Below are 13,447 nucleotides of genomic sequence, written 5' to 3' on the forward strand. Positions count from 1 at the left end.
TTTTTTTATGTACCCACCTTAAAAACACATTGATAAATGTCTCTACAACAAAAATGGTACATGCACTAAAGTATGCCACCTCTGTAAGCTTTTCCACTAACTGCGCATTGAAGCTAAGTTTTACATTACTCATAACTTTATTCTTTATATGTAAACCATGGTTTTGAATTTAGATTTCAAGTCCCATGACCGTAACATTGGCCAAGGGTTTTTCTTACCACTTTTAAATAGTTGAAGCATAATAATTCCAACAGAATTAGAATCCAATTACATGTTTAAAAAAAAAAAATGGAATGGAAGAAGTTCAAAGAATTATTTTTAAAAGGGCTTGCATGAAGAATTTGTCTATGTTATGATGGAGCAATTATAATTCATATATTGTACACATGCTGGTTTTTAGATTCCTGCTCTTAGCACTTAAGATGCCAATTGCTATTTCTCATTCTGTCACCTCCACAAACTTATTATCTGCTAACATAATTAAGTAGTGCAGTAATATGCATAGTTCATGTTATTCCAACACTGTCTTGAACTACAATAAACAAAAAAAAATTCTCACGCAGTATCATTAATACTTTTAACAAACACTGTTAAATAATCTCTAAAAATAGAATGGTTATGCACAGATAGTGATTTTCTTTTGTGACAGATAGTGTTATCTGTTACACACTAGCTTGAAACCCATCTTAACCCAGGCCATTTTAACACTGAAAATCTCCATTTTTCTCACCTTTGCATGATCCTAATACTTTGTATTATCTTTCAGTTCTCCTCTAGTACCCCTGCACTTTCTCATGTGTGTGAACTGCTGCCATCTATCACCACATTATGAGTATTTTGTTTGCAGAACAGCAATTAATGATTCAGTTGACTATATAATATGCACATTGTGAAGCTCTTGACAAATAAAAATTTAAATAAATCCTTAATTGCAAGGATTCTGATGATATATACAGACAGATGCATTTCCAACCTTTTTGGTGCACCCCAGCAATTACCAAAAGTATGCACACAGATTTGTACTGCATACAAACATTCAGAAATTTGGGAATTTCATAGTAATAAAAACGAAAATTTAAAAATCAGATCTTTAGTATACATGAGTATACAACAACATTTAGAAGTTAAGTGCTTAACTGAAAGAACTATGTTTGCTTATTGACAATTTACCTTCTTGCTGCATCTCTTCAGACTTCCTTTTCACATGAATTACTCGGGGTCTCACAATTTGTGCATCTCCTTGGCTTTCCTCCTACATATCATACATTAAAATCATGTCAGAAAGCTGATTTTTAATTTAAAAGCATAGTAAAACTACGTGAGGCTTCAGGAAACATTCAAAGAGGTTTTTAAAGATTCATTAAAGGTTATGCACTTGTGCTGCTTCCTTTCAGCTTCAAAAGAATTCAGATCTGAATTAGCTTACTGCAACTCTATTTCCTCTCGACTAACATCCTGGCAGAAGTAGGTATGGCAAAGCGCCATTTAGACCTGAAGACACAGAAGACCTTTAACTCCTGCTAGAAGAATGTGGCAGAAAGAACATAAGATTCCTCTGGCTTTCTTCCATACCCAGGACTTCTCCATGGGTATTATCCTACTGAATAAAAAGGGAAACAAACAAACAAAAAAAAAACAACTAAACATTTCAGCACACATATTAGAAAATGCATGCCTAGTTTAAAATGTATTTCCCTGACAATGTTTTTAAACTAATTTTCCTCTCTTTCTTAAATTTTCATGAGGATCTATGTCCGCATCAATGCCTATGGGAAAACAGTTAATTAGACGCAACAAACACACTGCATGTTGAAAAGGGAGACAGCACATTGGCCAAATATGCTTGTTGTCCTGTGTGCTAACTGTCTGGAACAGTAATTGTGACCCAAGAACATTCCACCACATATACATAGGAAAGATGGAAAGTCCAAAACAGAGTTGTCCTGATTTTGGCTGGGATAGAGTTTATTTTCTTTGTAGAAGCTTGTATGATGCTGTAAGACTTAGAATGATGTGTGGAGACTTCGAAAACTCAGACATTCTCTAGGACAGCCAAAATTGATTTAATTAGTTATTCTGTTGATTCCATAAATGAATATAAGTTTTTTAATGGAGATTTTTTAAAAAGATTACTTTTTTTTTTTTTGCATATCATAGAGTATTTGGAACTTATGGATAGAATTGCTGTTTGACTTCTGGGAAGACTATACGCCCTGAGAAGCAATAGCATGGGTATTATCTTGAAGACCTGATGACAAACTACCAGCAGTATTTTGCTCCCCCACAGATAACAAGGAAGAAAAGTATACTTTAGTTCTGCAAGAGAAACTCTCCACAACAGAAGCCACAAGTGAAACAGAAGCCAGCCAAAAATACAGATGAAAAGGAGAAAATATATGTCCGTCACACAATAAACACGATGCCAACTATGCAATCAGGGCTTCCTGACAACCATCTCCTAGAATAAGGGGCATCTCAACAGCAATGACAATGCTTGTCATGTACTCAGTGATTGTTTAAGCCAGTGTTGCAGAAATCAAGGAGGAACAAAAAGAAAAGCCATTCAGTCACTCTCTTCCTCACTGGCTGCATGGCCAAGTTAATACTCCCCAGTGAACAAGGCTTAGAGAAGCCTACACTAGCAGGTAGCATGTCATCTCTGTAACAGGCATGAACACAACCTCACCGGCATAGCAGTGAGCTAAGGCTGACCAAAGTGAATATACATGCACCTGGGATCAAGCTAGCATCTCCTCAAGGCAGTATGTGCATGGATGGACCGGTGAGGACTGGCACAAACTCAGGTACCTCTACATAACATGATGCTGACCTACTCTGTTCACAATTTGAAGCTGACAAGATAAGAAAGATTTAAGATGATTTTCTGAAAGCAGAAAGGTCTAGCTTTAAGTCTCATGGAAACGTGATAGAAGGCCATCAATGCTACAGAGCATTAAATGTAAGCATAGAGGTATACCGGTGAGAGTCCATTTGAAATGTCTTGTTTGGTGTTTTTGTTGTGTTTTGTTTTTTGTTTGCTTGTTTCTTAATAGTTTTATTTTTTTAAATAAGACAAGCTAAAAAAAAATTAAACTTAACTGAGGTGCAAGCAGAAGTTGAGAGATAACACAGATTCATAACCTACAATTATGCATTCCTGGAGGACTTAAAAAAGAAAACGTCTTTTGAAATACCAAAAATGAAAGCTAATGAGAATACCAAAGTGACAATCCCACTCAAAAAATGTTGATTGTAGAAAAACATTCCGACTTGTACAAGAACATTATGAAAATATTTTGCAACCGACTTCCTAAAAACGAATAGGGGACTTTCAATGATTTAGATTTACCATCTTCAAAATGTTTAGCCACACAATTAGGATTATCAACATTCATAATCCTCCCATGAGGGCACAATGATTTATCTAGAACAGGAGGAGCCTGGCTTCCTCCGAGTCATTCTGTTGCTTCTTAGAGTACAAGTATAGGGGTAAAAGTGGCCACAAGCAGCAGTTCATTCCTATATTGTTACACAAGAATGGCCTGAAGGGGTCAAACCAAAGATGCATTTAGTCTGGCATTCTGTCTAACAGTGGCTAAAAGCACATACAAATCTCACAAAAGTCCAATGCCAGAAATGGAGGAGCAGCTGAGGAATTTGGGTAGATAAGAAAATTCCTGTATTACTAAAGTCATTCGTTTTGGAGTGACCACACAGACTTCACTCCTCGTGACTAGAAGGCATTTGCTCCTGCCCTCCATGAAAACACAATGCTCTTTCTGTTGGCCAGAATCTGGCCCAGACACCCGTGAGAGGGAGCAAACAAGTGGTACATGTATGGCAGCTCCACACCGCTGCCCACAACCTCTCTGAAAAGAAGATCCTGTTCAGGTAGGTTACAAAAACCCACCCAGGCTTTGCCATAATAAATCCTAACATCCACAAGGTGCCTTCCCAGTTAAATAAGAACAAAGTTCTACAGAACTCAAGGCCCAGCTGGACGCCACCTGAAATATTTTCTCAAGCCTCTCTGCAAACACTATTATAAAGCCTAGCTTTGCTCCTAAATGGATTGGTCTTCTTGCTCCATACATAGCCGATAGAATTTTAGTTCAAAGAAAGCAAAACAATGCCTAGAGATGAAAAACAAATTGTGAAATGACTGATGTCAGAGTCAATAACTAACCTGGGAGGAAATCTTTTAAGAAGTTTAAAGTGATTATCACCTTAAAACATTTCATAGAATGACTCATTCTGAATGCCTGAGTACCTCTTGTTTCAAATTGCTTTCAAATTACCTGGTACCGAGTTTTTTTTTCAGAGAAGGATACACAGATCTAGCGGAGGCTCTCACGAAGCATGGCTTTGCCCCATGCAGGGCAGATGTTTACTCTGGTTATCACTTATAGGTATACACATCACAGAATAGCTAAAAATCTAGCCCATGAGAAAATGTGATTTAGAGTCTTATGGGAGGAACACCCACATGCAGGAAGAATATATTTTATTTGGGGGAAAACAACAAAACAAAACCACACACACAAAGTTTGGGGATTTGTCTGTTTGGTTTGGAGGGAGGGTGAGTTTTTTATGCCAGCAGGCAAAAAAGAAAAAGAACACAAACACAAAACCCCACCACACTAAGGGCTCAGATGCAAAAATAGGTTTCTAAAGATGAGATATACATATATATACATAATACATATAAATTTGTATGTATATTTTCTCTTTATGAAAGATACTGGGTCAGATCACTTTACATTTCTTGTATAGGTGAGACTATGTAACATGGGTCATCTTACACATGGTACATTACCATTTGCCTGTACCCTGACACACAAAAACCAATTGTATCAGCTAATTCTTCAGAGTATGAGATGCAGATATGACTGGGTTCTTCATCATAACTACTGGTACCAAAAGAAGGAAACACACCCTTTACACTCCCTACCCCTGTTATTTTTGGCTAGTGAAAGGATAGCAAGGATACAAACTTCACCTCAACAGACACTGACATTAACAGAATCCAGTCTTGTCCGTGAACAATCACTCCAAGAAGTAATATAATCTGATGACCTCAAAGTGAAAGAGGTATATACCATTTAAAAACCTCTTTGAAGATGCAACACATCCCATCAAATGACATATTTAAGAACTGCTCAGAAAACAATGGCACAATACACATCAAGCCTCAAAAACAACAACAACAACAACAACAACAACACAACAACAACGTAAGATTGGTAAATATAAGATATTTTGGGCTATTCTTAATATAGACTATCAGGTAAGGACAGAATGCATCCAGGAACATAACAACTATGGTAAGTATATCATTACTTTCAAACACACTGTGAAGCTTAACATATCTGCCACCTCATTTATAGCTTTTGCCACTTGCCATTTAAATTTACCTTTAGTTAGTGAGGTAACTAAATCTCTAGGTAACAGCACACACTAATAAAGTAGTAAAGGACTAACTTTATAGGTTTCAAGCAGAGATCAACAGGATCTTTCTCTACCTTCAAGTATCCTAAGGTACATCACCATTACTGCCTATCCAACCCTGCCCCTACTATTTCAGCCAAAGCTCCTGAAATGCTAATATCATTGGTTTACAACGAGAGAGGCTGAACCTCTACTATTACTTCCTTTCCTGTATATTCCATGTGTTATTTTTCTGTATTTGAAGTACTGTGTCCCTCCACCACTGGCATAGCCCATCTGAACTGAATATGTATACTACTAGGTCCTGTGAGACTGGTGAAGCAGTGAGGAAGCGTGGGAAAGGTAAAAAGGGGATCTGAGCCTAACAGAAAACATATTGCTGGATTCTGTCACAGTAAAATCATTTTTTATTACACGTGTGTACCTCACATACAGCTTCTCAGCTGAATGTGTCACTTCAAACACACCAGTTCTGTGATTATTCACACTAAACATGAGAATTAAACATTTATTTTCCTAGGTTTCATTTTGCACTTTCTGACTAGTGACAGAAAAGATTCTTTGCGTTTACCTGGGAGGAACCCTTTGTGAGAGATGTCACGCTGCAGTCTGGTTGGGCTGCTTGCAGAACACGTTTTGAAACGGGTTGCGATTCCAGTTCAGCCATAAGCATTGGACTGTGACTCCTATCAGCATCTCCAAGAGTTTCTGCTGAGAGAGAAAAATAATTAAGAAAAAAAAAAATCCTTGATGAGCTGGAGCAATAATCTCCCAGACAGCTCATGTGACAGGATGTGGAGCCTTTTCAACAATGGACATGCACTGTTAAAGAGAATGATTCCCTCCTTACATGGTTCTTCAGATATCCATCTAATTGGCCTTGTGAGGTAAAAAGAAAAAGGAAATGCATCTCTGTGGAGATCAGAGAAAAAAATCAGCCTTATCACCTGTAGATTTCTAACATGGCAAGCATTTATTGTAGTTTCAGAGATGTATAGTTCATGATACCATTATGGGCTTAATGCACTCTACCACACATACTGGAAAGAGATTGGAAAGGCTTCTTCATGAAAATGTTTCACTCTGCTCACTCTGCTGTGTGGATGAAAAGAAACCTGTATATACTCTTTTTTTTAAGGGGTAATTTGCTGTATAATCTTGCATTTATCATGCTTTCACAGCCTGCAAGTGTGTAAAGCATCTTTATGAAAAATATTCTGACAGATCATGAACTAACTTTACCCTTCTGCTATCATACAGAGCCAAAGAATGAATTCTAAGTCCAATTAACTACAATCATTGCTTAATTAACTGTAATTATTGTTCACTTTAAATACATGTGCCACTTCTCATTTGCATGTTGGTTTTTATATCCATAACTTCAAGCACTGAAAACAAGGATTTAAAAAGGAAAGACTGCTCATCAAGATGCTGTTACACACCTACATAAGCAACACCTTAAACATCCTACAAAGGGACATTGTTTCCACGATACAAAAAAAAAAAGTCACAAAAGTGAAAATAGCCATACACATACAATCCCCAGAATTCTTACAAGATGTATCTGCAAGTAAATGACTCATTCTGACAAAGAAACTAGGTACCCACTACAAGGCCATATGTACAGAGATAGACACCCTGAAATATGTAAACATTATATTGGTACAACAATTACTTCATTTCATCCCTAAAAACAATTCTCAAATGAAATGTTGGACCTGCACCCTAATTGTTGTGGCTATTGGGACATAGCACATAGTTCTGACTTGCATTAGACTGAAGGACATGAAATCTCACAAACCAGTGAATGGATACAGAACATTTGGAAGAAAAGAATAAACAATCATTAAGTTTTTTTTAGAACTGAATTTGACTTGAAAGAACAAAATCTGTATTCTACAGGTCTACTTTTGTATAGACAAGTGGGTACTTGGCAGGATTTTTTTCAAATTGTAGGATATTATAGATGGACAAGAGTGAAGACGCATCTTGAATTAAGTCAACCCAATCCAGTCCTCAGACACAGAACGCTAATCCTTTCACTGCATCAATTGCCTTTAAATTTTTAATACTGGATTTTGAACACAATCTCTAAAATTTCTGCACAGAGAAGAAATCATAGAATCATGGAATGGTTTGGGTTGGAAGGAACCTTTAAGGATCACCTCGTTCCAACCCCTCTGCCGTGGACAGAGACACCTTCCACTAGGCCAAGTTGCTCAAAGCCCCAGCCTGGCCTTAAACACTTCCAGAGATGGGGCATCTACAACTTCTCTGGGTAACCTGTTCCAGTGCCTCACCATTGTCTGACTAAAGAATTTGTTCCTTATATCTAATCTAAAGTTACTCTCTTTCAGTTTAAAGCCATTGTCCCTTGTCCCGTCATTACACTCTCTGATAAAGAATCCCTCTCCAACTTTCTTGTAGGCCGCCTTAGGTACTGGAAGGCCACTACAAGATCTCCCCGGAGCCTTCTCTTCTGAAATAACAGTCAAATCATACCTGCAGTTTGGGCAAGCTGCCCTGGTGACAGAGAACGGAAATCCTGGTATGGTCTGTTCTCAGAAGTCTGAGCAGCTGCGTGGTCCATATTAACTGCGTGCCCCATTAGGATTCTCTCTGCTGCTCTGGTCAGCCTAGGTCTTTGGCCTTCACTGAGCTCCCCAACACTGTCATCAGAATCCTGCATAGAATAGCAACATCAGAACATCAGGTAGACAAAAAAAAAAAAAAAAGAATTTCTTCCAAAACCAGGCAAACTGAAGTCTATACAACTAGCATTGAATAAAGGTAGCTAAAACTGAAAAGCTATCATCTAATTGGGTTTGAAAGCAAGATATACATTTATTAACACTGAACTGAAAAGAATTGGAGCTGAAGAACACCACTTATTTTGTTAGCTGTGTCACAATGTGATAAGAACCTAAGTTATATTTTGGCACAGAAGTCTTTAATATTACAGATATGTCCACTGTTGACTGCCTGTAACATTGGAAGCACCTAAAAGCTATTGAATGTCTTTGTATAGCATGTCAGATAAAAACTTTAAAATATGTTTGAATGGCACATAAATGCAGATGGTTCTCTGGATTCTGACTTTCAAAGCTGCAACGAAAAATAACAGTTAATTTGCTTCTACGCAGGAAAAAAAGATGGCTAAATACACATACATGCGTGGAATCATTCTAACGCAATACTAGCAACATCTACAAGAGATTCCCTTGTATACAGGAAGGTATGCTTGCACACACCTTGCCAGAATCTGTGGAGGAATTTATTAGTGTCTTGTATGGACAGACGGAGCAGTCTGTAGCTATGGGAAAGCCAAAAACCAAATCAGAGATGCATTTTTAATTGGCAGTGCTGATGAGAAAATGTCATTACAATTACAGTTAGGCTCAGAGTTGACGCTGCAGAAAGCTATTCTCTAAGTTCATCCACCAGAGCTCATTAAGCAAAATAAAGACAGACAAATGAACAGTTAAGGAGGCGAGTGAAGTCAGTAATTATTTAGACTAAACTGACCAAGACAGAAGGAAGAAACTGCATATGCATCAGTAAAAATCACAAAAAGCAAGATCTGTCCTAAACAAAGGTGCTCATGAACTGTGTTGCTGTATTCAAAGTTCACTTCCTTTAAACATTCCTCCAGCTATGTCACTTAGAATAGACACTCAATCCAAACTATTATTTTCCACATAGAAGATACCTAGATGTGTTACAATAAATGACGTTTGCCCTTTGTGATGCAGTTGTATTTTTTCTGTTAGTCTGATTTTTCTGCCAACCAAATATGAATATTTTGAGGTTTTGTTCCAAGATCAGTATCAAGAGCATATGCAAACGTGCATGAAAACATTTGCTGATGGTTACTCTTCATAACAGCCATAAGAGCGTGTTAGGCAGGTAAGCGCAGTGAACCTGTAATGCCAAACATACCAGCTACATTGCTGAAGTGATGAAACACCTCCCTGGTGTTCCAAAGGACAAATCTGATACACTGAAATAATCACATACACACCTAGAAAACAAGGTATGTGTGACACTATGTACAGCTAACTTACCTGTACAGATGTGTAACCTTCAGTGGTTTTAGAAGTTTTACATGAGAAGAGACAATGGCAGTGGGGAAACTTCCAGCAGGGATTGAGGTGTACGAACTTAACAGTAAGGTTAAGCTTGAAACTTCATAAACTTAAGATTTTGTCTACTTTTGAGTAAAATAGTTTCCTTCACACCTCACATGCTTGTGTTTCACTTCTGTGTTGCAAGAAAAAAAGACATTAGACTACCTCCAAATAGTGCATTCCTCCTTGTGCAGCAATAGGTGCTTGATTTAATTTGGCTAAAAGCGTCAGGACAGGATCCCTGTGATAGCCTTTATGGTGTCTTCTCACCACTTGCCCTTCGCTGGGAGGATCATAATCCTGAAACAAAGAAACATAATCCATATAATCCTTGATCCTGAACTTTTTTTTCCCCATAGGAATCTGCATCATTCTTACTTAAGCTCACAATTAAGCTTTTTTCTTCTACGATGGAAGTTGTTATAGTTTCCACATTCAGAACCTGTGTCACGATAATCCAGGCATCTAAAAGTAAGCAAAGTGACACACTGCTTTCTTCTTTTACTCAAGAGACATGCAAAGTCTTTAAAAAGCTTTATACCTAAGATTGCAATACTTTGTGAAGGACAAGGTCTTTTAAGTCTTCAAGTCCAGAGAACGGTTAAAAAAGTGGAGAATACTTTGACTTCAGAACCTTCCAAGACAAAGCATTACACCACCAGACATCAGATAAAAAAACCTCTACCGATGTTTTAAGCGGCTTTAACTAACTCCAGTCTCAGCTAACCTACTTTAATAAATTAAGCACACGAGCAATTAAAAGATAGCTCAAAACTGAAACAGTAGAGCATAACCATGTTCTACTCTGTTTTAAGTTGTCTTGAAGTTAAAAGCACTAGAAATGAAAATGCATATTAGCTCTCTCTCACCTACAGAATATAAGCCATTCAACTTTTTTTTTTTAAATGAATTAGTTTGTACAATGTGCTTTTTTTTTTCTTAGGAGCTATGAAATTCTAATGATATTTGTAAGCGTACAGTTTAAAAGTGTAAAATTTAAGTTGTAAGTTTATAAGTGAAAATGCTTAAAGGTCTTCCAATTTACGGAGCTGCTCAAGGCAGACTACCACATTAAATGCATTCCCTCGTCAAACATTTCCTTACCATTTCATTGGCATCTTGTAAAGTACTCATTAAGCTCTCAGCGATGTTTGGAAGAGACGGTCCTCCTTCTGTTAAGGTTGGAAAATATTTTAAGTTAGAAATATTAAAAAACATATTACTTGTATGAAAGAAAGCTAATGCCACTTTCTTCAGATCATTGCAACACAGTGCTTTAGTAAATTTGGAAACTGCTGCTACCAGACGTGTAGTGTAAAAACAGACTTCCAGCTTCCAGAAAATCACTCTTACACTTTGCTTTCAATAAAAATTTAGTACCACATGGGACTTGTGCAAGACAGTCCAAATTATTTTTGATGTTGATTTTATGACTCAGCAGCAGATTTAATCTTTTTTTCATTAGTAAGCAGGTTCATTTCATTTTTTTGTTGAAAAAGAGCAATGTCATCTCTTAAATTCATCCAAAAACATGAAGTGAAAATTAAAGGTCAGGTTTGTAGTTTTATCTGATAATGTATGAAACATAATTCCGGTAGACTGGATGAGAATTGTATAAAGAAAAAAAATTCCAAATTCAAAAAAAAAATATAATTCCACAAATTTGTTTCATTAGTTACCTCTTGCAGCCAGCATCTGGCCATAGCTGAACACGACCTCCCCTTCTGAGATGGGTCTGTCTGCAGTTTCTGTTTCTGTGAGGGTAAGACTACTTTCCTGCGTGGACTGCTCAGAACTAACTGTAGATGCAGCTGATGGAACCTGTGGTTCACAAGGAAGCGATTCGAAGGGCCTCGGTGATGACTGCCAAGATGGAATAATCAAGGCTTCTGGTTCCTCATCATTAGCCACTGACATCTCACTAAAATGTAAGAATATACACCATGAACACACCAAAAAGCACCGAACGTTACAGAGTAAAAAATTAATATTGAAAATAAATTAATTTGCAAGTATTATTTTCAAATGGAAGAGTGCAGCACTTTACAGTCTAGTCCAAGAATCAACATGCTTAAATAACATCAATGAATTTCTAGCTATAAATAAAAATTACCACGTGCGTTCCCATTGAGGCAATAGAAAAGATAAAATGCTAATAATACAGTTTTTAATTGTCACTACATTTATTCCTGACATGTTACACTGTCAGTTTCATATTCAGTGTGACAGCGAATAAGGACACCTACATTCTGAGAAAAGTCCCAATTTTACATTTTTCCCAAAATATAAGTTAAGTATTTCATAAAAAGTATGCTGGTTTATCTCAATACCTCCTTAAATATACTTTGAGGAGTACTGTCTACTGGCTTTTTGAGGATATATTTATTTCTTAATAAACAAGAAAACCACATAGCCTGTTAAACTCACACAGCCCTGGGATGTATTGGTTCTTCAGCTACAGGACTGGGTTTCTCTTCTTCCAGAGGAAGTTCTGCATCATCCCATGGGTTTGGAGGCTTTGGTTTCCCCATTTTTGCAGCTTCAGAGACCCACTCTGAGGCAGGAGAACTTGGCGTGGCTATTCTAGGAGGCGTATTGATAGGAGTGATCACAGGTGTGCCAACAAGACTAGCAGCAGCTGGAATATCAGTTCCTGCATGTGTGAAGCCAAATTTCAGATCAGAAAGGAAAGCAGGAAGTAGCACTTGTAATGTTTGTGGTATCTTTTTGATAGTTATGAAGATGAGACTAGATTAAGGCTAGTTTCTTTTAAGTACAGTGGTGGCATTTGAAAGAGTTATAATAAAATCTCAATTGTTTACTTCCTTTAATAAGGGAGACTGCTTTGCATTTTAAAAACTATGCTGCTTTACTTGGAGAGTGTAAATTTGGCTCAAATAACATTAGGAACACAGGAAGGAGTAAAAGACAGCTATTTTTCTAATGTGAAAGGTGGGGGGACTAGGGGAGTGGAAATCACAGTGTAGCAATGTGCATGAAGTTTGAAAGTAGAACTGTTACCAGATAGATGTTTGCTTTTTATACAAATTAGCTCATAATTTTTGTATTACATGAGTCCCCACTTGAATCATAGCCTCAAGAATGTTTATCCTGAGAGATAACACGTCTTTGAAGAAGAAAATTAAAGGCAGTAGATTAAAGCATATTTGCTCCTTCTAAAGTTCAATTATTATTTTCACTACCTGCTTCTTTCATTTTTTCTTGTTCATGAACATCTCCACCAATTTCTGTAATAGATGGAGAAGACTCTGGAGTTTTGACTGGAGGCAATTCTTTTTCTGAAGGTGGGGTTTGTGGTGGTGTGGCCTGGGGTGTTGGCAATGGAGTAGGCACAAGAGACTCCTGTGGAAAAAAAAAATTAAAAATGTAACGAAGTTGTTATCTCAATGCAAAACTCCTATCTTCCAAGTATCCCCAGAGTTAGTACAGTATTGGGGAGGGGAAAGGGGAGAGAAAGAAGTTATCACTAAACAGGAACAGTCATTGCTTAGGATACGTGCTTCACAGATCTAACTCCTCCATCTAAACGTAAAGTTGCACCAGGCTAAATTATTTGCCTGGACAAAAGAAGTTTACAAAAAAAAAAAAACAAAACAGTAAATTATCTTACAAGAATTATTATCTTACAAGAATTTTAAGAAAGCATTTGATACAATGTTGAGTAAGAAAATACATCCTTACAAGGACAAAATTGAATCAATATATTTACCACAAGAGAAATCAGTTAAAGGTAAGATTACAAACAATGCAACTGCCAAGACAGTGAAGCACTGAAAAAAGCACAGAAACTTCTTAAACAGTTCTTAAAAAAAAAAAAAAAAAAAAAAAAAAAAATCAGTGATAGAGATGAA

At 37.0% G+C, this 13,447-nt stretch overlaps 1 protein-coding gene across 6 annotated transcripts in view; it reads right to left on the reverse strand.

Moving 5' to 3' along the window:
* The window catches only part of KIAA0586 (KIAA0586 ortholog), a 97,163-nt gene that overhangs the window by 51,657 nt on the left and 32,059 nt on the right, over positions 1–13,447 (reverse strand). For 2 of the 6 annotated variants that reach the window (XM_050710717.1, XM_035551510.2), the window contains exons 23-30: positions 12,779–12,938; positions 12,003–12,228; positions 11,255–11,496; positions 10,680–10,747; positions 9,741–9,875; positions 7,951–8,131; positions 6,020–6,159; positions 1,171–1,252 (exon numbers count right to left, since the gene is read on the reverse strand). In XM_050710717.1, coding sequence (XP_050566674.1) covers positions 1,171–1,252; positions 6,020–6,159; positions 7,951–8,131; positions 9,741–9,875; positions 10,680–10,747; positions 11,255–11,496; positions 12,003–12,228; positions 12,779–12,938 — 1,234 coding nt within the window. The remainder of the gene's footprint in view (positions 1–1,170; positions 1,253–6,019; positions 6,160–7,950; positions 8,132–9,740; positions 9,876–10,679; positions 10,748–11,254; positions 11,497–12,002; positions 12,229–12,778; positions 12,939–13,447) is intronic. The other 4 variants (XM_050710718.1, XM_035551511.2, XM_035551512.2 and 1 more) reach the window with 3 other exon arrangements.

The sequence above is a fragment of the Cygnus atratus genome, chromosome 5, assembly GCF_013377495.2.
Source record: "Cygnus atratus isolate AKBS03 ecotype Queensland, Australia chromosome 5, CAtr_DNAZoo_HiC_assembly, whole genome shotgun sequence".
Taxonomy (NCBI): domain Eukaryota; kingdom Metazoa; phylum Chordata; class Aves; order Anseriformes; family Anatidae; genus Cygnus; species Cygnus atratus.